At 40.1% G+C, this 27,325-nt stretch overlaps 1 protein-coding gene across 1 annotated transcript in view; it reads left to right on the forward strand.

Annotated features, from left to right (window-relative positions):
- PATJ (PATJ crumbs cell polarity complex component) overlaps positions 1-27,325 on the forward strand; it is a gene marked incomplete at its 3' end in the record, with an annotated part of 366,093 nt that overhangs the window by 111,329 nt on the left and 227,439 nt on the right. The window contains exons 22-24 of the mRNA XM_079698741.1: positions 2,585-2,759; positions 21,504-21,575; positions 23,292-23,469. Of these exons, the coding sequence (XP_079554867.1) occupies positions 2,585-2,759; positions 21,504-21,575; positions 23,292-23,469 (425 nt within the window). The remainder of the gene's footprint in view (positions 1-2,584; positions 2,760-21,503; positions 21,576-23,291; positions 23,470-27,325) is intronic.

Raw genomic sequence — 27,325 nt, forward strand, 5'->3', positions numbered from 1 at the left:
TGTGGTGATTTAACAGCATACCGATTCCCTGCTTTTTTTTTTTTTTTCCAGTTGCTAAGTTGTGCAGAAACGCCCTCTCTTCTCTACTTGGATTCTTCTTGCCTTTATTTTGTTTATCTTTCTATTCGTGCACCTCACTAAGTATAAACCTTTTGGAAATTTCCCCCATTTCTCTCCTATAAGCTTTAACTTCCATTTATCTAGGAACCTTTTTTTTAAACTTCCCTGGGGACTTCTCTCGTGGTCCAGTGGTTAAGAATCTGCTTTCCAAAGCAGGGGTTGCAGGTTCGATCCCTGGTTGGGGAACTAAGATCTCATATGCCGCGAGGCAACTAAGCCTGCACACTCTAGAGCCCGCACACCACAACTAGAAAGGAACCCGTGCACCATAACTAGAAAGGAGCCTGTGTGCCGCAATGAAAGGTTGCGCATACCGCAATGAAGATCCCGCAACTAAGACCCGATGTAGTCAAATAAATAAATAAATATTAAAAAAAATAAATAAGTAACCTTCCCTGTCTTCCTAACCTGTGTGCTTCTGTCGTGGCTGTTACCTAACAACTGCATAGGCCCCGAAGGATGCGATTTATTTTATGGGCTCCCAGGTACCGTGGTGCACTTGATGAACAGCTCTGTAAGTCTGCCTATGTCAAGCACAGTGAGAGAGGAGAGATGTGTACCTGAGCACTGCCAAGGTGTCTGTGGAGGAGGAGTGGGCAAAGGGTATGGGCAGCCTTGTGTGGAGCAGGTAATGAAAAGTTGTAAAGAAACTGAAGCAACCTATGAAACCCAGTGCCACAATTTAATAGGCTACTTTACCAGCATAGCTGGATGGGAAATAGCTCTGCAAATAGAGCCGGTTTTCTGTTTTTTCAACTCCTGTTTTAGGTCATTCGTGCCAGAATTTCCATCCCATCCCTGGCCCCTTCTCAAGGGGGAGAAGGTAGACACAGGCAAAGCTAGAGCAGGGCGGCACTGGTATGGATTTGACTGCGTGCAGGAATGTAGGCCCAGGGGATGGGAGTGAAGCATGTCTGAGGTACCGGAGACTTCCTTTAATACCACCTGAGCATTACAGTTACTTTCACCCCCTCTTCAGACTCTCTGCTGATTAGATCCTGATTCCAATGTGTCTAGACAAGACAAAAAGCAGAAGTAGAAGTGAGTTTACTGGAAAATTGGTTCAGTATGAAGAAATGGAAAGTTTAGGTGATGCTTATAGGAAAAGTTTAAAAGTGTCTGTATCTCTTAGTGATCATTTCTAATTTTCTGATAAGCCAAGTCTCAAAAATACACCATAAATGTATGAATTTAAGGGAGGCATTTGATTCACTATTCATCATATTTGTATAACAAGATGAAGAAAGATTGGCTGGGAATTTATAATGGATGAGATATAATGGATACTGAGGTATATCTTAAGAGTAATTAATGGGTTTATGCCAGTCTGGGTGCAGGTCTCTAAACATGTGCTGTAGGACTGCATACACAGCTCTGCTCTTGTTACTCCTTTTTTCAGTAAGTGGGAAAATGACACAGATGACGTGTCAGGTAAATTTGTACATTCTTTTTTGTTTTGGCCATGCCATGTGGCATGCGGGATCTTAGTTTTCTGACCAAGGATCAAACCCATGCCCCCTGCAGTAGAAGCACGGAGTCTTAGCCATTGGACCTCCAGGGAAGTCCAAATTTGTTCATTCTAATTAGCAAAAGTTTCTTGACCTGGAATTCCCCACCTATAAAATATGGTTGCTATTATCTTTTCTAACTCATAGTTTAATGTGAGAATTAAATAAGGTAACAAATGTAAAAGAATCCTGGAACTTATAAACAAAGCCCCTTTAAAAATGTAAGTGTTTTTATTTGGTTATTTGTTATTCTGTGGAATTACTTTTTTTTTAATCAGTGAAATATCAGTATGCCTGTAATTGAGACAGCCTAGGTTGATAAAGGGAAAATTTGTAGTAAGGTAAGAATACCATCGTAGAGGGGATTCTTCTTCTTTTTTTTTTTAATTGAATGAAAGATTCTTTAAATTCTGCAGTGCTTTATGGTTTTCAGACGTTTCACATACATGATTTCATATAATCCCATAATAAGTTTTTTTTCTCCCTTCCCCTATATTACCCTTCCCCACTTCCCTCTCCCCACTGGTAACCACTAGATTGTTCTCTGTATCTGTAAGTCTGTTTCTTTTTTGTTTTATTCACTAGTTTGTTGTATTTTTTAGATTCCACATGTAAGTGATATCATATAGTATTTGTCTTTCTCTTTCTGACTTATAAGGGGGATTCTTTTGATAAAAGATTCATATTGCTAAAATAACATCTTTTCAGTGAGACCATGCTTAAAATTGTAACCCTCTTTCACTGAGCAACCCCTATCCCCCTTCCCTGCAGAATTTTTTTTACCATAGAACTGTCACCATCTGACATATTAAATGTTTTACTTATTTAGTTTAGTATAAATAAGTCTTCTATCTGGAAGGGGCCTGCCTGTAGTAGATATCCATCACTATTTATTGAATTAATGAAGAATGAATGAGTATATCGTGTGCTCACTATCATCTGGGTTAACTCTTTAGGCATGATGATTCCAAATGATGTTCAAGGTCCTGGCTTGCTTGTTGAACTTCCTGCTGTGGCTCAAACAAGGGAGCAAGAAGACTTGCCTCTATACCAACTCCCCAGGGCTCTAGCTGTTTCCAAGGCCTCAGCATACATAGGAATGTTGTCTTCAAGACATGCCACTGATGCATGGTATGATATTATTTCTCTTTGTTTTTGCATTATAAAATAGCTTTCTTTTTGCTTCTATTAAAAAAAAAAGCATTGTAAAGCAATTATACTCCAATAAAGATGTTTAAAAAACAAAACAAAACGAAAACAACCGGGCATGATTACGGTGGAACATTTGGAAAATGTAAGGAAATATTATGAATAAAACCCACCATACAAAACAATTGCTGTGAGAATTTCACATACTTAAAATTGTACCATATATATAATTCCTTTTATATCTATACAATTTTGTATTCTTGCAGTTGTCTGCAAAATAGATTATGGGAGTATTTACTTAGAGAATGGAAGGTTAATTAAGAATTTAACAACTCAAGCAAGAAGTACTCGAGGACAAATTAGGGAGGGACTGGACTTAAGAGTTAGAGCAGCTGTAGGAATTGGTGACTGATAACATGCTGGGAGTGAGAAGGAGTAGGAGGACGACCTGTGTGTCTGAATGGGGCAACTAGATGGATAGTGGGACCATTAATTCTTTGGCATAAGATTATAAGAGCATGAACAGGTTGAAGAGGAAAATGATGAGCTCTGTTTGGGACATGTTGAGGGTTCAGGTATCCATAGGACAAGAAAGTGAAATGGAGTTAATTAAATACATGACTCTGGGGACTAGTGTTGAGGTCTATCCTGATATGGATAATTGGGAACAAGATCAAGTGTAGGTGAAACTCCTGGATTTGAATAGCCATCCAGGGGAGGCTCAAGTGATAAAAGAACAGGGCCAAAATTGGAGTCCTGCAAAGCAGCAATATTAAGGGCATGAACTGAGGAGGAAAAGAATGAAGTGGAATGAACAAAAGGTAGAAGGAAATTGATGAACTAGAGGTTGATATAGAAACCAAGGGAAGAGAGCATTTTAACAAAAGGATCATTACAGACTATTGTTACATGCTACGGAGAGGTCAAGGTAGATAAAATGGAAGAGTTTTCATGGGGCTTGATCACATGGATGCCCTTGGTAAGCTTAGAACAGTTTCATTCGAGTGGAAATCAGAGAGTAGTGAGTTGAGAATTGAACAGATCAGATATTGGACAAAGTAAGAGCAGACTAGTGTTTTGAGGAACATGATCATGAAAAGAGGCAGAAAGAACACGTTACCTAGACAACTGAAGGGCACTGTGGAAATGGGACAAGGGGGCAGATATATATATATATACACACACACACACACACACACACACACACAGGCACACACATGCACACACACATAGATTGTGAAAGGTCCAGAAGAGGAATATGTAGATGCTAGAAAGTGGGTGATTATGTGTAGTCCCTAGAGAGGGTGGAGGGAGAGGAGGACACTGCACACCTAGAGAGATTAACTTCTAACAGTTTGATAGGAGGAAGCTCATCTCCTCCATGGACATAGGTGCCAGGAATGAAAGAAAGGTACAAATGCAGTACTATTAGTACCTAGAGGACCGGGATCCAAGGAGGTTCTTGCCCAATGACCTTGATTTTTTTTTTTCTGTCATTTAGGAGAAGGGTTATTTACTCAGAATGATGGGGTGCTAGTCAAGTGGGCCATAAAAGGAGAGGTGTGAGAGTAGAGATTAGCTTTTGAAACAAGGGTAGGAGAGTAATGGCCTAGTGGTGGGAAGGAATTTAGAAAAATATTGACTCCGTTTTCCCAGCTTGCCAGGGAGTGAGAGAGTGAGTGTCACCCACTCAAGTGTGGCATCCATGGCAGAGAAGCGGAAGCTGTTGAGAGAACAGAGGAGGTTGAGAGAACACTGAGGGAAGAAGTTAGCCTGTGGGGTGGCTTCTTTACAATTCAAGGAGATTCCTTGGAGTGTGACAGGTAGTTTGGCTGGTGCGGGGGGGGGCTTGGGGGTGGGGTATGGGAACAGAAGCACCTCTGAAAGAAAAACCAGAGCCGTGTAGCACTGTGAGTACAGGACAGGAGAGATGAACAAAGGAGTTGGAGGTGTTGCAAAGCATAACAGAGATGAGAAAGGGGTGGGATTAATCGGCCTTAATGCTTTATTTATTTATTTTTATTGGAGTATAGTTCACTTACAATGTTGTGTTAGTTTCAGGTGTACAACAGGTGAATCAGTTATACATATATAGATATATATCATCCTAAGTGAAGTAAGTCAGACAGAGAAAGACAAATATCATAGGATATCACTTATATGTGGAATCTAATTTAAAAAATGATACAAATGAACTTATTTACAAAACAGAAACAGACTCACCGATCTTGAAATCAAACTTATGGTTACCAAAGGGGAAACGTCGGGGGAAGTGATAAATTGGGAGACTGGGGTTAACATATGCATAGAATAGATAACTAATAGGGACCTACTGTATAGCCCAGGAAACTCTACTCAATGTTCTGTAATAACCTATATGGGAAAAGAATCTTAATGCTTTTATTGGAAACCTTAGTCCAAGAAAGATTTTGTGTTATATGAAGTGTCTCAGACTTATATCACTTCTCTGTTCAGCGACCTGTGGCCTTTGCCTAGAGTTTTAGATAGAACCTTTTTTTTTTTTTTTTTTAAATATATATATTTTTTATTATGGTAAAATATACATAATATAAATGTTATCATTTTTAGCATACAGTTCAGGAGCCTTAAGCACATTCACGGTGCTATGTAATTCTCACCACTATTTAAGAGCTTTTTCCTCATTCCAAAGAGAAACTATACCCATTAAACTCTTTTTTGTTTTTCTTTTTTTTTTTTTTTTATTAGTTTCTGCTTTATAACAAAGTGAATCAGTCATACATACACATCTGTTCCCACATCCCTTCCCTATTGCGTCTCCCTCCCTCCCACCCTCCCTATCCCACCCCTCCAGGCGGTCACAAAGCACCGAGCTGATCTCCCTGTGCTCTGCGGCTGCTTCCCACTATCTATCTACCTTACGTTTGGTAGTGTATATATGTCCATGCCTCTCTTTCCCTTTGTCACAGCTTACCCTTCACCCTCCGCATATCCTCAAGTCCGTTCTCAAGTAGGTCTGTGTCTTTATTCCCGTTTTACCCCTAGGTTCTTCATGACATTTTTTTTTTAAATTCCATATATATGTGTTAGCATACGGTATTTGTCTTTCTCTTTCTGACTTACTTCATTCTGTATGACAGACTCTAGGTCTATCCACCTCATTACAAATAGCTCAGTTTCGTTCCTTTTTATGGCTGAGTAATATTCCCTTGTATATATGTGCCACATCTTCTTTATCCATTCATCCGATGATGGACACTTAGGTTGTTTCCAGCTCCGGGCTATTGTGAATAGAGCTGCAGTGAACATTTTGGTACATGTCTCTTTTTGAATTATGGTTTTCTCAGGGTATATGCCTAGTAGTGGGATTGCTGGGTCATATGGTAGTTCTATTTTTAGTTTTTTAAGGAACCTCCATACCGTTCTCCATAGTGGCTGTACCAATTCACATTCCCACCAGCAGTGCAAGAGTGTTCCCTTTTCTCCACACCCTCTCCAGCATTTATTGTTTCTAGATTTCTTGATGATGGCCATTCTGACTGGTGTGAGATGATATCTCATTGTAGTTTTTTTTTTTTTTTTTTTTTTTTTTTTTTTTTTTTTGCGGTACGCGGGCCTCTCACTGTTGTGGCCTCTCCCGTTGCGGAGCACAGGCTCCGGACGCACAGGCTCAGCGGCCATGGCTCACGGGCCCAGCCGCTCCGCGGCATGTGGGATCTTCCCGGCCCAGGGAACGAACCCGTGTCCCCTGCATCGGCAGGCGGACTCTCAACCACTGCGCCACCAGGGAAGCCCTCATTGTAGTTTTGATTTGCATTTCTCTAATGATTAATGATGTTGAGCATTCTTTCATGTGTTTGTTGGCAGTCTGTATATCTTCTTTGGAGAAATGCCTATTTAAGTCTTCTGCCCATTTTTGGATTGGGTTGTTTGTTTTTTTGCTATTGAGCTGCATGAGCTGTTTATAAATTTTGGAGATTAATCCTTTGTCAGTTGCTTCATTTGCAAATATTTTCTCCCATTCTGAGGGTTGTCTTTTGGTCTTGTTTATGGTTTCCTTTGCTGTGCAAAAGCTTTGAAGTTTCATTAGGTCCCATTTGTTTATCTTTGTTTTTAGTTCCATTTCTCTAGGAGGTGGGTCCAAAAGGATCTTGCTGTGATTTATGTCATAGAGTGTTCTGCCTATGTTTTCCTCTAAGAGTTTGATAGTTTCTGGCCTTACATTTAGGTCTTTAATCCATTTTGAGCTTATTTTTGTGTATGGTGTTAGGGAATGATCTAATCTCATACTTTTACATGTCCCTGTCCAGTTTTCCCAGCACCACTTATTGAAGAGGCTGTCCTTTCTCCACTGTACATTCCTGCCTCCTTTATCAAAGATAAGTTGGCCATATGTGCGTGGGTTTATCTCTGGGCTTTCTATCCTGATCCACTGATCTATCTTTCTGTTTTTATGCCAGTACCACACTGTCTTAATTACTGTAGCTTTGTAGTATAGTCTGAAGTCAGGGAGCCTGATTCCTCCAGCTCCGTTTTTCGTTCTCAAGATTGCTTTGGCTATTCGGGGTCTTTTCTTTTTCCAAACAAATTTTGAAATTTTTTGTTCTACTTCTGTGAAAAATGCCAGTGGTAGTTTGATAGGGATTGCATTGAATCTGTAGATTGCTTTGGGTAGTAGAGTCATTTTCACAATATTGATTCTTCCAATCCAGGAGCATGGTATATCTCTCCATCTATTTGTATCATCTTTAATTTCTTTCATCAGTGTCTTATAATTTTCTGCATACAGGTCTTTTGTCTCCTCAGGTAGGTTTATTCCTAGATATTTTATTCTTTTTGTTGCAATGGTAAATGGGAGTGTTTTCTTGATTTCATTTTCAGATTTTTCATCATTAGTGTACAGGAATGCCAGAGATTTCTGTGCATTAATTTTGTATCCTGCTACTTTACCAAATTCATTGATTAGCTCTAGTAGTTTTTCGGTAGCATCTTTAGGATTCTCCATGTATAGTATCATGTCATCTGCAAACAGTGACAGCTTTACTTCTTCTTTTCCAATTTGGATTCCTTTTATTTCCTTTTCTTCTCTGATTGCTGTGGCTAAAACTTCCAAAACTATGTTGAATAAGAGTGGTGAGAGTGGGCAGCCTTGTCTTGTTCCTGATCTTAGTGGAAATGGTTTCAGTTTTTCACCATTGAGGACAATGTTGGCTGTGGGTTTGTCATATATGGCCTTTATTATGTTGAGGAAAGTTCCCTCTATGCCTACTTTCTGCAGGGTTTTTATCATAAATGGGTGTTGAATTTTGTCGAAAGCTTTCTCTGCATCTATTGAGATGATCATATGGTTTTTCTCCTTCAACTTGTTAATATGGTGTATCACATTGATTGATTTGCGTATATTGAAGAATCCTTGCATTCCTGGAATAAACCCCACTTGATCATGGTGTATGATCCTTTTAATGTGCTGTTGGATTCTGTTTGCTAGTATTTTGTTGAGGATTTTTGCATCTATGTTCATCAGTGATATTGGCCTGTAGTTTTCTTTCTTTGTGACATCCTTGCCTGGTTTTGGTATCAAGGTGATGGTGGCCTCGTAGAATGAGTTTGGGAGTGTTCCTTCCTCTGATATTGTTTGGAAGAGTTTGAGAAGGATGGGTGTTAGCTCTTCTCTAAATGTTTGATAGAATTCGCCTGTGAAGCCATCTGGTCCTGGGCTTTTGTTTGATGGAAGATTTTTAATCACAGTTTCAATTTCAGTGCTTGTGATTGGTCTATTCATATTTTCTATTTCTTCCTGAGTCAGTCTTGGCAGGTTGTGCATTTCTAAGAATTTGTCCATTTCTTCCAGGTTGTCCATTTTATTGGCATAGAGTTGCTTATAGTAATCTCTCATGATCTTTTGTATTTCTGCAGTGTCAGTTGTTACTTCTCCTTTTTCATTTCTAATTCTACTGATTTGAGTCTTCTCCCTTCTTTTCTTGATGAGTCTGGCTAATGGTTTGTCAATTTTGTTTATCTTCTCAAAGAACCAGCTTTTAGTTTGGTTGATCTTTGCTATCATTTCCTTCATTTCTTTTTCATTTATTTCTGATCTGATCTTTATGATTTCTTTCCTTCTGCTAACTTTGGGGGTTTTTTGTTCTTCTTTCTCTAATTGTTTTAGGTGCAGGGTCAGGTTGTTTACTCGAAATGTTTCCTGTTTCTTAAGGTGGGATTGTATTGCTATAAACTTCCCCCTTAGAACTGCTTTTGCTGCGTCCCATAGGTTCTGGGTCGTCGTGTCTCCATTGTCATTTGTTTCTAGGTATTTCTTAATTTCCTCTTTGATTTCTTCAGTGATCACTTCGTTATTGAGTAGTGTATTGTTTAGCCTCCATGTGTTTGTATTTTTTACAGATCTTTTCCTGTAATTGATGTCTAGTCTCATAGCATTGTGGTCGGAAAAGATACTTGATACAATTTCAATTTTCTTAAATTTACCAAGGCTTGATTTGTGACCCAAGATATGATCTATCCTGGAGAATGTTCCATGAGCACTTGAGAAAAATGTGTATTCTGTTGTTTTTGGATGGAATGTCCTATAAATATCAATTAAGTCCATCTTGTTTAATGTATCATTTAAAGCTTGTGTTTCCTTATTTATTTTCATTTTGGATGATCTGTCCATTGGTGAAAGTGGGGTGTTAAAGTCCCCTACTATGATTGTGTTACTGTCGATTTCCCCTTTTATGGCTGTTAGTATTTGCCTTATGTATTGAGGTGCTCCTATGTTGGGTGCATAAATATTTACAATTGTTATATCTTCTTCTTGGATCGATCCCTTTATCGTTATGTAGTGTCCTTCTTTGTCTCTTCTAATAGTCTTTATTTTAAAGTCTATTTTGTCTGATATAAGAATTGCTACTCCAGCTTTCTTTTGATTTCCATTTGCATGGAATATCTTTTTCCATCCCCTTACTTTCAATCTGTATGTGTCTCTAGGTCTGAAGTGGGTCTCTTGTAGACAGCATATATATGGGTCTTGTTTTTGTATCCATTCAGCCACTCTGTGTCTTTTGGTGGGAGCATTTAGTCCATTTACATTTAAGGTAATTATTGATATGTATGTTCCTTTTCCCATTTCCTTAATTGCTTTGGGTTCGTTATTGTAGGTATAGTCCTTCTGTTGTGTTTCTTGCCTAGAGAAGTTCCTTTAGCCTTTGTTGTAAAGCTGGTTTGGTGGTGCTGAACTCTCTCAGCTTTTGCTTGTCTGTAAAGGTTTTAATTTCTCCATCAAATCTGAATGAGATCCTTGCTGGGTAGAGTAATCTTGGTTGCAGGTTTCTCTCCTTCATCACTTTAATTATGTCCTGCCACTCCCTTCTGGCTTGTAGAGTTTCTGCTGAGAGATCAGCTGTTAACCTGATGGGGATTCCCTTGTGTGTTATTTGTTGTTTTTCCCTTGCTGCTTTTAATATGATTTCTTTGTGTTTAATTTTTGACAGTTTGATTAATATGTGTCTTGGCGTATTTCTTCTTGGATTTATTCTGTATGGGACTCTCTGTGCCTCCTGGACTTGATTAACTATTTCCTTTCCCATATTAGGGAAGTTTTCCACTATAATCTCTTCAAATATTTTCTCAGTCCCTTTCTTTTTCTCTTCTTCTTCTGGAACCCCTATAATTCGAATGTTGGTGTGTTTAATGTTGTCCCAGAGGTCTCTGAGACTGTCCTCTGTTCTTTTCATTCTTTTTTCTTTATTTTGCTCTGCATCAGTTATTTCCACTATTTTATCTTCCACCTCACTTATCCGTTCTTCTGCCTCAGTTATTCTGCTATTGATCCCATCTGGAGTATTTTTCATTTCATTTATTGTGTTTTTAATCAATGCTTGATTCATCTTTAGTTCTTCTAGGTCCTTGTTAACTGTTTCTTGCATATTGTCTATTCTATTTCCAAGATTTTGGATCTGGGAAATAGAATCTTGGATCAGCTTTACTATCATTATTCTGAATTCTTTTTCAGGTAGACTACCTATTACCTCTTCATTTGTTAGGTCTGGTAGGTTTTTATCTTGCTCCTTCACCTGCTGTGTGTTTTTCTGCTTTCTCATTTTGCTTATGTTACTGTGTTTGGGGTCTCCTTTTTGCAGGCTGCAGATTCGTAGTTCCCGTTGTTTTTGGTGTCTGTCCCCCGTGGCTAAGGTTGTTTCAGTAGGTTGTGTAGGCTTCCTGGTGGGGGGGACTAATGCCTGTGTTCTGGTGGTTGAGGCTCGATCTTGTCTTTCTGGTGGACAGGTCCACGTCTGGTGGTGTGTTTTGGGGTGCCTGTGGCCTTATTATGTTTTTAGGTAGCCTCTCTGCTAATGGGTGGGGTTGTGTTCCTGCCTTGCTAGTTGCTTGGCATAGGGTGACCAGCACTGTAGCTTGCTGGTCGTTGACTGAAGCTGGGTGCTGGTGTTGAGATGGAGATCCCTGGGAGATTTTCGCTGCTTGATATTATGTGGAGCTGGGAGGTCTCTTGTGGACCCGTGTCCTGAAGTTGGCTCTCCCACTTCAGAGGCACAGCACTAACTCCTGGCTGCAGCACCAAGAGCCTTTCAGCCACCCGGCTCAGAATAACAGTGAGAAAAAGTGGAAAGAAATAATTAGTAGAAGAAAGAAAGAGAGATTGAAAGAAAGGAAGAAGGGAAGAAAGGAAGGAAGGAAGAAAGAAAGAAAGGAGGGAGGGAGGGAGGAAGGATGGAAAGAAAGAAGGAAAGAAAGGAGGGAGGGAGGGAGGAATGAAAGCAAAAGGAAGAGTGAATGGAAGAAGGGAGGGAGGGAGGGAGGAAGGAAAGAAAGAAAGAAAGACAGGAGGGAGGGAGGGAGGGAGGAAGGAAAGAAAAAGAAAGTGGAAAGAAGAAGGGTGGGAGGGAGGGAGGGATGGAGGAAAGAAAAAGAAAGAAGGAAAGGAGGAGCGGAGGGAGGGAGGGAGGAAGGGAAGGAAGGAAAAAAAGAAAGAGCAGGTAAAGTAAAATAGAATAAAGTATGAAATATAGTAGCGTTATTAAAATTAAAAAGTAATTATTGAAAAAAAACACGGACCGATAGAACCCTGGGACATATGGTGGAAGCAAAGCTATACAGAGAGAATCTTACACAGAAGATTACACATACACATTCACAAAAAGAGAGCAGGGGGAAAAATCAAAAATCTTGCTCTCCAAGTCCACCTCCTCGATTTGGGATAATTCGTTGTAAAAAGAGGAAAAGGGCGAAAAGTCTGAAATCTTGCTAAGTCCACCTCCTTAATTTGAGATAATTCGTTGTAAAAAGAGGAAAAAAGGGGGGAAAGTCTTAAATCTTGTCCTCAAAGTCCACTTCCTCAATTTGGGATGATTCGCTGTCCATTCATGCACTCCACAGACGCAGGGCACATCAAATGGACCGTGGAGCTTTAATCCGCTGCCTCGGAGGCTGCACAGAGAGATTTCCCTGTCTCTGCTCTCACAACTCCCGGGTCTCAGCCTTGGACCTGGCCCCGCCTCTGCGCGTAGGTCGGCGGAGGGCGTCCGTTCTTCGCTCAGACAGGACGGGTTTAAAGGAGCCGCTGATTCGGGGGCTCTGGCTCACTCAGGCAGAGGGGAGGGAGGGGAATGCCCTCTCCTCGCGCACCAGGCAACAAAAGGGAAAAAAGTCTCTTGCCTCTCCGGTAGCTCCAGACCCTTTCCCCGGACTCCCTCCGGGCTAGCACTAACCCCTTCAGGGTCTCTTCCTGCCGCCAGCCCCAGTCCTCTCCCTGCGCTCCGACTGAAAGCCGATACCCGAGCCTCAGCTCCCAGCCCCGCCCGCCCTGGCGGCCGAGCAGACAAGCCTCTCGGGCTGGTGTGTGCCTGAGGGCACCGATCCTCTGTGCCAAAATCTCTCTGCTTTGCCCTCCACACCCCTGTTGCTGTGCTCTCCTCCGCTACTCCGAAGCTTTCCCCCTCCGCCACCTGCAGTCTCCGCCCTCGAAGGGGCTTGTAGTGTGTAGAAACCTTCCCTCCTTCACGGCTCCCTCCCACTGGTGCAGGTCCCGTCCATATCCTATTGTCTCTGTTTATTCTTTTTTTCTTTTGACCTACCCAGGTATGTGGGGAGTTTCTTGCCTTTTGGGGGGTCTGAGGTCTTCTGTCAGCGTTCAGTAGGTGTTCTGTTGGAGTTGTTCCACGTGTAGATGAATTTCTGATGTATCTGTGGGGAGGAAGGTGATCTCCGCGTCTTACTCTTCCGCCATCTTCCTCCCTAGATAGAACCTTAGTAAAAAGTTGTCTGGCTTCTGTGTAGCTCATCTCTGAGTTGAAAGGGAAGACCCATAGGCCCAACTAGTTGGAGGAATCTGGTGGCTTTTCACTCAGCAGACCTGGACCAGGGTGTAGAGGGGAGGAGCTGACAGGCCCAGGGTCCTCGTGCGAGGGATCTAAACAGCTCTCAGAGGAACGGAACGCAGTGTCAAACAGCCAGGGTTTGTTTTTTAATACATTTTTTTTAAATTAAGGGTACTTTAATTAATTTATTTATTTATTTATCTTTGGCTGTGTTGGGTCTTCGTTTCTGTGCGAGGGCTTTCTCTAGTTGTGGCGAGCAGGGGCCACTCTTCATCGCGGTGCGCGGGCCTCTCACTATCGCGGCCTCTCTTGTTGTGGAGCACAGGCTCCAGACGCACAGGCTCAGTAGTTGTGGCTCACAGGCCTAATTGCTGTGTGGCATGTGGGATCTTCCCAGACCAGGGCTCGAACCCGTGTCCCCTGCATTAGCAGGCAGATTCTCAACCACTGCGCCACCAGGGAAGCCCCAGGGTTTGTTTGTTTAAGAGAGATGCTTTGCAGTGGAAGTGCTGGAGGAGTTAGGAACATGTTTCAACTTTTTTATGTGATCAAATTACTTTTCAAACGAGACACTTTTATTTTTTAAACTTCTCTTGTGCTGAGTGTTAATAATTGAATCTGGCCAAAGAATTCAGAAATGAGGCTGCTTTTCAGACTACAGAACTGTAACTGTAGATTGGAAAAGATTTAAACAAATTTCTAAGCGCCCCCCCTCCTTCCTTATGCAGAAGGTGAAACATTCTATCAGTTGTGTCTTACTCAATTCTCCCAGCTTCAGAGAGAGCAGATAAGACTTTACTCCTGAAGTGAGTACATTGACAAGCTGTTTTCTTGTGCTGGCGCAGACATTTAAGGGCTCCAGCCTAATCTTTGTCTTGGGAGATCAGTCTTGCATTTGAATGCTGTTTTTTTGGCTTGCCATCATAGATTTAGGATATATTTAAATCTCAGCAGGCTCCAGAAGAGTTCCTGTAAATCATACTCCCATTTTTAATCTTTCAGGGTATGCCCCATGGAGTTAGGTTCATAGGTGATTTTTTTTTTTTTTTTTTTTTTTTTTTTTTTTTTTGCGGTATGCGGGCCTCTCACTGCTGTGGCCTCTCCCGCCGCGGAGCACAGGCTCCGGATGCGCAGGCCCAGCGGCCATGGCCCACGGGCCCAGCCACTCCGCAGCATGTGGGATCTTCCTGGACTGGGGCATGAACCCGCGCCCCCCGCATCGGCAGGCAGACCCCCAACCACTGCACCACCCGGGAAGCCCCCATAGGTGAATATTTATTGCTACTCAGGAGACTTCCTGCATAATGCATAGATTCTTTTCAGAATATAGTCTTTCAGATCATCAGGTTGTCATCTAGTGCTAAATGCTATATGCTATTTTACAGTTTCTTCTTTGCATTAATTTTTGTGTAGGACCCAGCAGAGTTATTCAGTGTGCACTGTGCTTTTGCATCAAGCCAACTTCTCCTTACCTTTGGAGGCAGGACTGATATTAAGAGGTTAGATACACCCTGAAACTGGCGATCTCTAGAAAGGGAAGACGGTGGGCAGGCGGAGCATGATAACTCTGAAAGGGATCTAAGTGATCTTGTTCTGAGTATCCTTTTCTTCATAACGTCACTTGAGATCAAGTTTTCAGAATTCACCTTGTTTTAGTCTTTTTCTATATCACTTCTGTCATCACCTGCTTCCTGAAGACATGGGTGTGCCCATCAGTGGGGGGCATGGCATTTCTCAGACTAATAGGAGATTTGCAGTATAGATATATTTTGGTGCTGTTCAAATATGCTCTTTTTTATTTATGACTTCATGAGCCTGAGAGGGTTTCCCTTGTGTCTGTATTTCCTCACTTATAAAGTAGGTAGTTCTAAGGTTCAATAAGAGTGAATATAAAGGGCTTCATATAATGCCTTGAACATAGTAAATGTTTAATGAAAGGAGGCTGGCAGTGATGCTGGATGACAGTGATAGGATCATGGGCCCTGAGGGGTATCTAGGGTATTCATTGTTGCTGAGTTTATTAAAACACTCAAGGAGATTGTAGAGTTTTTTTTTTTTTTTTTAAGAAATAAAATAGAATCAAGTCACAGTAAGTAAAACAAGGAAGGTGTCAGAGGCTAAAGCCTGGTAGGATGATGAACTTGAGGTGAAAGATGAAAAAAAAATGCTAAATTGAAAAAAAAAATCATGTTGTAGGTATAATAGAATGCAAATGAAAAGAAATACTTTCAGGTATTGGATACTTTGCTTTGAATAGTGGGAGGTGAAATAGGAGGCAGAGTGTCATAGCTGGGGAAAGGATTAAGTGAATTAATGTGATATTTTAAGTCCCCAGCACTGCCTGGCATTTAGTGCCTTCTAAGTAAACAGTGAGTATCTAATAGTTTTACCTTTGAGTTCTTCTGCCAAAAATTATGTGTAAATTCAGAATACTGGTAGAAGACTGAAGGTAAGGGAGAGAATAAATGTGTACATTTGAGAGAGGACTACTCTGGAATGTTTGAGTTGGGAGTAAAAAGGGGAAGTTTCCAAGGAGTTTGTGGCCTCATGTATGTGACACTTTCCTGTTTTTACCATGCTGTGGCATGCTGTTGCAGATGCCAGTCACTGCAGGTGAAGATGAATGTGAGAAATTAGGACAAGAGGCACGTAAGAATATTACATTAATGCCTATGAAAATATAATTAGATATTTGATTGCTAATCCAGGCTCTACAGAAGGTCAGAAGAGAAAAGGGAGAGACCTAAGGAAGCAACTTACCCTTTATGGCTTAAACTTCTGTTTCTTAACAAATGTCTTAAATGCAATTTTACAGGACAATTTTCTTAATTTTGATAAATGTGTACGTTCATGTTACCAACACCCCAATCAAGATACTGAACATTTCCATCCACCCAGAAAGTTCCCCCTTGCCCCTGACTTCTAATACTGTAAATTATTTTTTCAATTCTAGAACTCATGTAAATGTTATCATGCAGTAGGTACTTTTTTGTATATGGCTTCTTTTACTGAGCACCATGTCTGTGTCATTTTAAACTTTCATGTACAAGAATGCCTGATTTTTTATGTATACTGGTATCAGGTAATAATTTGCTTTGTAACTTCAAAGTCATAGTGTAACATTTGTATAACTAGCCCTACTAGTTTGGAAAACACTAGTGCCTATTCTGCCTGGTTCCAGAAGCTCATATTCCCGGTGGTGTGTCACAGAAAATTGCCAGGTAGAATCTATATTTTAAGAGGAAAACGAAATCTTGAGATAGGTACAACCATAACCCTTCCTGCTTACGTCATTTTGGGGTGCCAAGTTTGCTTCACCCTCATATGGTTTAGTGTATAGAAATTTCACATGAAGGGCTTCCCTGGTGGCGCAGTGGTTGAGAGTCCACCTGCCGATGAAGGGGACGTGGGTTCGTGCCCCGGTCTGGGAAGATCCCACATGCCGCAGAGTGGCTGGGCCTGTGAGCCATGGCCGCTGAGCCTGCGCGTCCGGAGCCTGTGCTCCGCAATGGGAGAGGCCACAGCAGTGAGAGGCCTGCGTACCACAAAAAAAAAAAAAAAAAAAGAAATTTCACATGAAAAAAAGGTATATTCTTACCATCATTTTGAAACTGTTAAACTGGGCATAGTTCAGAAAGCAAACCTGGTGCCTTTATGGGAGATGGAGCCACATTCGTGCTCTGGGTGGGATCACCTCTGCAGGAGAACAGTACATTTTCTCATAAAGGCAAAATGCTTGTAGGTTTTGCCTCTTTACTTTGTATTCACTTTTAAAGTTGCACTTGTTCACCTACCAGTGTTTACGAAATCCTATATTTGGGATGCTTTTTCTATAATAAAATATTATCATTTGTGGAAAAAAAAAGGAAAGGTCACCTTGGCCATCTAGATTCATCTGATTTTTGTATGATGTTGAAAATTTTATTCTCAAAGACATTGTATATTAATGATGAAGTCTTACTATTAATATCCACTTGTTCATTAATGGGGCACTCCATCTTTCCTCCCAAATCTGTAATGAATTATAACTTTGGGCATTTGTTATAAAGGACTGAACTAAAAATAAAAAGCATTGTTTCCATTAGATGGTTAATTCCTTTAGGGAAAAAGTGGTTATAAAACTCTGGTTAAATGTAAAAGGCAAAAGTTCAGTTATTTTAAGACTTGAGATTCTAACTGATTGAGCTATTGACCATGTCTAATCAAAGTGCAAATTATAAAATTAGAGGTTAGAATTCTTTTGTGAAAGATTCAACTACATTTGTGCAAATTTACACCTTAATATGTGCAGTAAAAGTATTTTACTTTCTCAGTTAAATTTTAATTTGGGTTGAAAGGTATATGCATTTATCAGTGTAAAGTGACTACATTATTTTGTATAATTGCTTGTCTCCTGTGACTGTATTTCTAAAACTAATCACACTATGTTTTTGAAAGTTTTATCCCTCTTTAGGTATGAAGTAATGTGAACAAAATATGTGTTTATCAATTTCCTGAAAAAGGATAATATGCTTTGAAAAAGTCTCTTCTAACAGAATAAATCCTTTTGTCATACATTTTCTTAAAGAAAACTAAAATTGTCCATATTTTAGACAAAATTTTTCCCCCTTTGCCTAATATTGTATGTGAAAGCCAGCAGTTTAGGATATTTTTAATTTTTTTTAATAGAAAAGCATACAGCCCATACTAATGTTAAAGCTTGGTTTCCATTCTATTTTAGGTAATTTTAAATTTAAGAATTTAATTCTTATAATGATATTATACATGTGCCATAATAAAAATACATACTTTTTTTTCTTAATACCTATCATGAACTGTTTTTGCTCACAAACTGGTGACACCAAATGTGTGAGTTTTTTCCTCCACCCAACAACCAATTCTCTGATTCTCTGGACACTGTGTACCCTAAAATTCATTTCAATTCTGACATAACTACCTGGAGTTAGTGCAGTCCCCACAGGTGAAGGGCTCAGTCCCGTAAGACTGCCCCAACTTCAGATGCCAGTCACGAATTCCAGGTTGCCAACTCTACTCTGATCAACTGGCTATAAATTGAGGGTTCCCATAACAGCTTCCTAAGGTTGGATAATTTGCTAGGATGGCTCATAGAACTCAGGAAAGTGCTTCACTATTACTGGTTTATTACAAAGGGTGCAACTCTGGAATAGACAAGTGGAAGAGATGCATAAGCCAGGGAAGGGGGTGTGTGGGATGCAAGAGCTTCCATGCTCTCTTGGGTCACATCACCCTCCCAGCACTTTAATGTGTCCTCCAACCTGCAGGCTCTCTCAACCCTGTTGTTTGGAGGGGCCGGGGTGGTGGGTGGTTTATGGTGGCTCCATTATGCAGGCATGATTGATTACATCATTGGCCATTGGTGACTGAGCTCCGTCTCTAGCCCCTTTCCCCTTCCCAGAGGTGGGGGTAGGGCTGAAAGTTCTAACTGTAATCATACAGCTGCTTCTGTGGCAATCAACCCCCATCCTGAAACTGTCTGTAGTCCTACCTAGAGACACCTTATTAACATCAACTCAGGTACGGTTGAGAGGGGCTTGTTATGAATAACAAAAAATGCTCCTGTCACCCCTATCGTTTGGAAAACTCCAAGGGTTTTAGAAGCTCTGTGGCAGGAACCAGGGACAAGGACCAAATATTTATTTCGTATTATCACACCTGTCACAATTAGGGTACAGGAAAGTGGAAAATGGAGAGGAGGAAGGTTTTAGTGTTGGTTTGGTTTTTAGCTTTCAATCTTACTTCAATTAATATCTACTTAAAGGAGAATACTAAAATACAGCAGAGCATGAAGATATTCCTTGCATTAATGTCTATATTCCATATAAACAGGACATAATCTAAGTGCATTATATTTTGGGATAGCAGGCAAATTACATCAATACCATGGACTATTAAGATGCTATTAAATAAGAAACTATGAAGATTATGATAATCTTGGGGAAAATTTTGATTTGAATTCAAGTGAAAAAATTGTTAAGGAAATGCATATTGGTTGAGCCTCAGTTAAATGCCAGTCATATCTCATTTAATCCTTGGTACTATTATAAGATAATCAAAATATGAAAGTTTATGCTATGATTACAATTATCCAATGAACATATATGCATATGTGCCAAGAATAATAATGTGATATGATAAAGTGAAGACTTCACTTAAATTGGTGGAATCATGTGTGTACCATTTAGTGATGGCATTTAGCTGCTTATAAACTGAATCACCTGCCCCCATCTCCCCACACACACTTTTAGTGTGGCTTAACTCAACTAGGGCTTAAATTTTTTTCATGTAAAAAAGTCCTGAAGGGCTTCCCTGATGGCGCAGTGGTTGAGAGTCTGCCAGCCGATGCAGGGGACACGGGTTCGTGCCCTGGTCCGGGAAGATCCCACATGCTGTGGAGCAGCTAGACCCAAATGAGCCATGGCCGTTGAGCCTGCGCGTCCGGAGCCTGTGCTCCGCAACGGGAGAGGCCACAACAGTGAGAGGCCCGCGTACCGCAAAAAAAAAAAAAAAAGTCCTGAAGAAGTCCTGTCAGGGTCTTAGACATCTTCTTCTTTCTGCTTTCCTGTCGTCAACGTATTGCTTTAGTCGTCATGGTTTCTTCATGATTTTAAGATGGATGCTTCACCACCAATAATCACCTCTGCCTTCTAGGCAAGAAGAAGGGGAAGAGCATAGAGCAAAAGGCTCCTGTCAGCTGATTCTCCCTCCATTTAGTGAGTTTTCCTGGAAATCTCATCTGGGGACTTTTGCTTCCTTGTTGCTGATCAGAGCTATGGCACACAGTTACCATTAGCCAAAGGGAAGTCCAGAAATTTTATTTTTTTTAAAGCTGGGCATAATGCCACCTGGAATAAAGGGGGGTTATGTTGTTGGGTAAGGAAGATGGGGAGAGAAGACATTAGATAGGTAACTGGCAAGTATCTGCCAAGTTGTTTTTCCTTGAATTCTATGATGCTTTTAATGATAAAAAATAGACTAGCTAAGGTAAGAAGGCTGTCTGCAGTGGGTGAGATGTCAGTGATCCCTAATGATCTCAATTCCTTAACTGATTTTTAGATTGTCCAAATTTTTTCACTTTCTCCTTTTCACACAGCCTTAAACTATTATATCCTAGAAAGTTGTAGAGTGGCAAGTAGCTGGAGTTTTATACTTTTTATAGGACTTATTTGAGAGTTCAGAGGAGAATGGAGCATTGAAACTTCATGCTGAAAGAAAGATTTGGATACTGTGGAGAGATTGTGTAGTACATCTGAGCCTTCTCTGAGCCTCATGGGGAAAATATAGTAATATGACCTGCTGTGCTTACTTCACAGGGTTTTTGTGAAAATGAAATGGAAGAGGTAGTCCCTACATCTTTGTGTAGAGTAATACAACTGACAATATCACATAAGTCATTTCATTTGGTGGTCCAAAGGCACACACCTATTTTGTGGTATAGGTTAGACTGGAGCTTAGAAATCCTGACTCCTCCTCCAGATAATAGACGGTAGTGTCTCTACCCTATTAGATAACATTACTTTTATAACTACTCTGTAATTCAGCATTTTACAGTAGCCCTCTGGGCAGTTCCATATTAACATAACTTGATGGGTGAAAGTATGGTGGTGATAGGTGGGAGAATCACATTGTTTAAGAAATCTCTCTGTAAACTGAAAAGTGCTGTGTAACTACACAAAATATTTATGGGATACCAATGACAAGGAAATTATTTAGGGTTAGAAAAATCTAGAAAGAACGATCATGTTTACTGACTGTTTAATCATTTCAGCAGTTTGTGTAAGTTTATACTAGACTGTTAGCTGGTCAATCACACCAGATTTTAAGAAATATACTTTATAATATTTAAATGCTGTTATAGAAACAAATGTGAAATCATACAAATTCAAACACAGATTTTTAGAAAATAACATCTAGAATGTCACCAATAAAAGTGTTTATAATCAATGATTTTCTGGTGCTGGGTGGATATTTGTTAAGTTGAATGCTAAAGCAATATATCTTTGCTTTGTATGGATAGTTAACTATTGATGTAAATTTTTTTTTTTTTTTTTTTTTTTTTTTTTGCGGTACTCGGGCCTCTCACTGTTGTGGTCTTTCCCGTTGCGGAGCACAGGCTCCAGACGCTCAGGCTCAGTGGCCATGGCTCACGGGCCCAGTGGCTCCGCGGCATGTGGGATCCTCCCAGACCGGGGCACGAACCCGTGTCCCCTGCATCAGCAGGCGGACTCTCAACCACTGCGCCACCAGGGAAGCCCTGATGTAAATATTTTTAAAGCTTAGAAATTAAGAACAATTTAACTACATATAGATTGTGTAATGTAAAACTTTTCAAGAACCTTTAATAATAAGTGTGTTGTAAGTTAAATGTGTGTGTGTTTTTTCCTTTCTTTCTCCTCAGTGAATTACCTGAGAGAGAAGAAGGTGAAGGAGAAGAAACTCCAAACTTCAGCCACTGGGGACCACCAAGAATGTATGTTGATGACATTATTGTCTTTCTCAATAGGACAATGCAATTAGTTGCTCTTTTCTTTAACTTCATACTGTCATTCAGTCATTCTCTAATGATTGCCATAGTTCACACGTACGCTGGCCTAAATTTTAGTTTCATTTTGTCTTACCTAGAGATTTTTAGCCAGGCAAAATGACTGAAACCAATATTAGGAAAATCTTTGTCGTACTCTTTCAGAGAAAGCAACTTACAAATGTCCATCTGTGATGGACTAAGTATGCTTTCTCACTGTATCACTAAGCAAAGCAGGTAGGCCTGCCTTGAATGCAGTAAAGAAGCTCTTTTTTTCAAACAACAGCAATAGTTAAGGCTTCTATCACATAGCACCCTCGTCCTCTTGTGTTAGTCCAAGTTTATGCCCCGTTTGCACTAACAGAGTGTGTTGGGCCCATGCTCCCTTGGATGCTCTCACGGTTTTAGGTAGTCACCATGGCTGCACTTTATTAAGGTTATAAAAGTCTTCCTTTAGCTGCTGTCTCTATCTTCATGCATTATTAATTCCACCATGCCACCCAAATTGTTCTTTTCTTGCACTTTTGAGTCTTGTCTTAAAAACTCTTAGGAGGGGCTTCCCTGGTGGCGCAGTGGTTGAGAGTCCGCCTGCCGATGCAGGGGACACGGGTTCATGCCCCGGTCCGGGAAGATCCCACATGCCGCGGAGCGGCTGGGCCCGTGAGCCATGGCCGCTGAGCCTGCACATCCGGAGCCTGTGCTCCGCAATGGGAGAGGCCACAACAGTGAGAAGCCCGCGTACCACAAAAAAAAAAAAAAAAAAAAAAAAACTCTTAGGAGCTGTTTTCTGAGCTACTTTTTGGAATTAATTATTGGCCATGTCTGTGCAGTTTGAACAAAATTCATAATATATGTATATATATATATTTTGGCGGTATGGGGGCCTGTCACTGTTGTGGCCTCTCCTGTTGCGGAGCACAGGCTCCGGACGCGCAGGCTCAGCGGCCATGGCTCACGGGCCCAGCCACTCCGCGGCATGTGGGATCTTCCCGGACCAGGGCACGAACCCGTGTCCCCTGCATCGTCAGGTGGACTGTCAAACACTGCGCCACCAGGGAAGCCCAATTCATAATATTTTGAGGGGCAAGTTTTATTCTATACTTCATGAAAATGATGTGGATGTAGGAAGAAGAGAAAACCTTTCCAGCCTTTGGAACTATAAAATCTGTCCTCCACGTAAAGAACCACAGGTTAAAACGGGTGACTGGGAAAAGCAGTATGGGCAGTGAGCCTGTCAGTGGCAAGTTTATTTTATTCTGAAGGTTTCTGGTTTTTGCCAAAATGATACATGTGACTTTCTTGATGTTTTTTTCCCACCCATTAGTTATTTCCTTAATTCATTCTTTGCTAATGTTATGATATAGATGAAAGGGACTCATCACAGAAAATATATGGTGGTGGGAGATGAGAACATTAAGTCCTTGCTAAATCTCTCAATATTAAGAGTTGTATTTGTTGTTTTGGAAATCTTTTTCAGAATTTACACTTTCATATATGCCATGAATTATTGATAGAATCTTATCATTTTGGAGCTAGGTATAACTTCTATAACATTTGTGAAAATATATAGAATATGAGTCATAAGGATATCGTACACATTAAACACAGTGACAGTACAACAAATTACCTTGTTCATGAGTGAATTTTGTTTTTTTGTTTTTACAGTGTTGAGATTTTTAGAGAACCAGATGTATCTCTTGGTATTAGTATTGTTGGTGGACAAACTGTTATAAAACGCCTGAAGAATGGAGAGGAGCTTAAGGGTATATTTATCAAACAAGTTTTGGAAGACAGTCCAGCAGGAAAAACAAATGCTCTTAAAACTGGAGATAAAATACTTGAGGTAAATAGTGTTAAAATTTTGTTTTTGTTTGAAATGTACTGTAAGACAGTAAAATGATCATTTAACCAGAAGTCCTTCCTTTATGTGTTGGGGTATATGTGTGTACAATTGGTGTAGTTTATTCAGATGCTTTAGTTTGCATGTTTGCACAATTTTATGAGATTGTAAAGCTGAGCTGATAGCATATAAAATGATAAAACAAAAAGCCTCAGCTGACTGAAAAAACACAATTTGACAGAATGAGGCAGATGGTGGACATCATGCTTCTCCCACAGTCTTTAACAAACTCTGAATTGTATATGTCAGTGGGATAGCCGTACTGTCCTCCCAGAGTTGACCCTGAAAGTGGAAGACTGTATTAAGGAAGAGGTGAATCCATCCTTTATACATGGCAGGCTTTGCAGAGTAGAGTTTTAAGGGCACATCAAGGCACTAAGAGGTCTGAATCTGATACATTTCTTTGCATTAGGTTTATTGGATGACATCATATTGAATATTTTTAATCCCAGCATCTGCTTGGTGATTCATGCTTTATGATGCTAAACATCAGCTGTGGTGTTTTAGCTCTGAAAGAATGAAAAGAGCTCTGGAGATCATGGGTTAAAAAGTCTAGATTGTCCTGTTTGTTTTTTCTTTGTTCTTGGACAAATTATGAAACCTATTTTATTTTCAGTTTCCAAATAAAATGGAAATGAGATTTCAAAATCCATAGGATCATTGTGAGGATTAAATCAAAGAATTGCATAAAACTACTCTGTGTATACAAACTTGAGGTTATATTTATGTTTGTGAAATTAAAAAAACATTTTTAAACATACTAGGGATATGGCAATGAAGAAAATGACCAAAAATCCCTCTCTTATGGCGTTTATATGATAGCGGGGTAGATAGACAATGCACAAAATAAGTAATATATAGAATGTTAGATTGTTATAAGTAACTATGGAGAAAAATAACAGGGAGGAGGATAAGGAATGATGTGTGGTGACGGCAGTAGTTGCAATGAATAGATTGGTTATGGAAGATGGTATTGGGACAAATATAAGAAATGAGAGAGTGAGCAATATGGACACATGGGAGAAGAGGGCTCCAGACAGAGTGAACTGAAGTGTGGAAGCTCTGAAGTGGGGGCTTGCCTGGATGTGTTGAAGGAACAGAAAGAAATCCAGCACTGCTAATATAGGTAGAGTGAACAAGAGAGAGGGTGAAAGAGAAAAGGTCTGAGAGGTAATGGGAAGCCACATCATGTAGAGATTAGAAGGTTGTCTACTCTGAATGGATGAGAGTCCATTAGAGAATTCTGAATGCGTACACATTTTTTAAAAGGATTGTTCTGGCTTCTGGGGCAGGTGTGGTTTCTTTTACTTAACATTTGCATGGTACATTGTTTTTTTCCTTTCCTTCATTTTCACCCTTATTTGTGATTTTGTTTTAGTTGTATTTTAAGCAAATAATAACTGGATACTGCCTTTTAAAAATCTAAATTGATGATCTTCATCTAATAAGAATCATTTATTTTTTATTTTGATTACTGACACATTTGAACTTAGAACAAAATACAAAAGATATATTTAAAATTATATTTTTTCTTTATATTTTGAAATAGTTATAGGTTCATAGGAAGTTGCAAACAAATGTACAAGGAAGTCCCGCTTACCCTTCCCTCAGCCTCACCCAGTGTTAACGTCTTATACAACTATAGTTCAATAGCAAAATCAAAATACTGATATTGGCACAATTCATAGACCTTATTAAGATTTCACAAGGTATACATGTACCATTTGTGTGTGTGTGTTTATAGCTCTACACAGTTTTATCACATGTGTAGCCTTGCATAACCCACACAGCAATCAAGAAACTCAATTCAGTCATCACCACAAGACTCCCTTGTCTGACCCCTTTACAGCCACTCCTCTCCCATCCCCTCCACCCCCATCCCTAGCCTCTGGCCACCACTATTCTGTTTCCCCATGTTTATACTTACGTTATTTTACAAATTGTTACATAAATGGAATTATGCATTTTGTAACTTTTTTGAGATTGGTTTTCTTCACTCAGCGTAATTTCATTGAAGTTCATTCAATTTCTTGTGTCTATCAATAGTTCATCCCTTTTTAAAAATTTATTTATTTTTAACATCTTTATTGGAGTATAATTGCTTTAAAATGGTGTGTTAGTTTCTGCTGTATGACAAAGTGAATCAGCTATATGTATACATATATCCCCATGTCTCCTCCCTCTTGCGTATCCCTCACACCATCCCTATCTCACCCCTCTAGGTGGTCACAAGTACTGAGCTGATCTCCCGGTGCTATGCGGATGCTTCCCACTAGCTATCTATTTTACATTTGGTAGTGTATATATGTCCAAGCCACTCTCTCACTTCATCCCAGCTTACCCTTCCCCCTCCTCGTGTGCTGAAGTCCATTCTATATGTCTGCGTCTTTATTCCTGTCCTGCCCCTAGGTTCTTCAGAACCATTTTTTTTTTTTAGATTCCATGTATATGTGTTAGCATACGGTATTTGTTTTTCTTTTTCTGACTTACTTCACTCTGTATGACAGTCTGTAGGTCCATCCACCTCACTACAAATAACTCAATTTTGATTCTTTTTATGGCTGAGTAATATTCCATTGTATGTATGTGCCACATCTTCTTTATCCATTCATCTGTCGATGGACACTTAGGTTGCTTCCATGTCCTGGCTATTGTAAATAGTGCTGCAGTGAACATAGTGGTACATGACTCTTTTTGACGTATGGTTTGCTCAGGGTATATGCCCAGTAGTAGGACTGCTGGGTCATATGGTAGTTATACTTTTTATTTTTAAATTAATTAATTTTATTTATTTTTGGCTGTGTTGGCTCTTTGTTGCTGCACGTAGGCTTTCTCTAGTTGCAGTGAGAGGGGACTACTCTTCATTGCAGTGTGCAGGTGTCTCATTGCAGTGGCTTCTCTTGTTGCAGAGCACAGACTCTATGGCACGCAGGCTTCAGTAGTTGTGGCACACAGGCTCAGTAGTTGTGGGTCACGGGCTCTAGATTGCAGGCTCTAGTTGTGACACGCGGGCTTAGTTGCTCTGTAGCATGTGGGATCTTCCCAGACCAGGTTTCGAACCTGTGTCTCCTGCATTGCAGGTGGATTCTTAACCACTGCGTGACCAGGGAAGCCCTATTTTTAGTTTTTTAAGGAACCTCCATACTGTTCTCCATAGTGGCTATATCAATTTGCATTCCCACCAACAGTGCAAGAGGGTTCCATTTTCTCCACACCCTCTCCAGCATTTATTGTTTGTAGATTTTTTGATGATGGCCATTCTGAGCAGTGTGAGGTGATACCTCATTGTAGTTTTGATTTGCATTTCTCTAATGATTAGTGATGTTGAGCATCCTTTCATGTGTTTGTTGGCAATCTATATCTTCTTTGGAGAAATGTCTGTTTAGGTCTTCTGCCCATTTTTGATTGGGTTGTTTGTTTATTTGATATTGAGCTGCATGAGCTGCTTGTATATTTTGGAGACTAATCCTCTGTCAGTGGCTCCATTTGCAAATATTTTCTCTCATGCTGAGGGTTGTCTTTCATCTTGTTTATGGTTTCCTTTGCTGTGCAAAAGCTTTTAAGTTTCATTAGGTCCTATTTGTTTACTTTTATTTTTACTTCCACTCCTCTAGGAGGTGGGTCAAAAAGGATCTTGCTGTGATTATGTCATAGAGTGTTCTGCCTATGTTTTCCTCTAAGAGTTTTATAGTGTCTGGCCTTACATTTAGGTCTTTAATCCATTTTGAGTTTATTTTTGTGTATAGTGTTAAGGAGTGTTCTAATTTCATTCTTTTACATGTAGCTGTCGAATTCTCCC

Source organism: Hyperoodon ampullatus (genome assembly GCF_949752795.1).
Source record: "Hyperoodon ampullatus genome assembly, chromosome: 2".
Lineage (NCBI taxonomy): Eukaryota > Metazoa > Chordata > Mammalia > Artiodactyla > Ziphiidae > Hyperoodon > Hyperoodon ampullatus.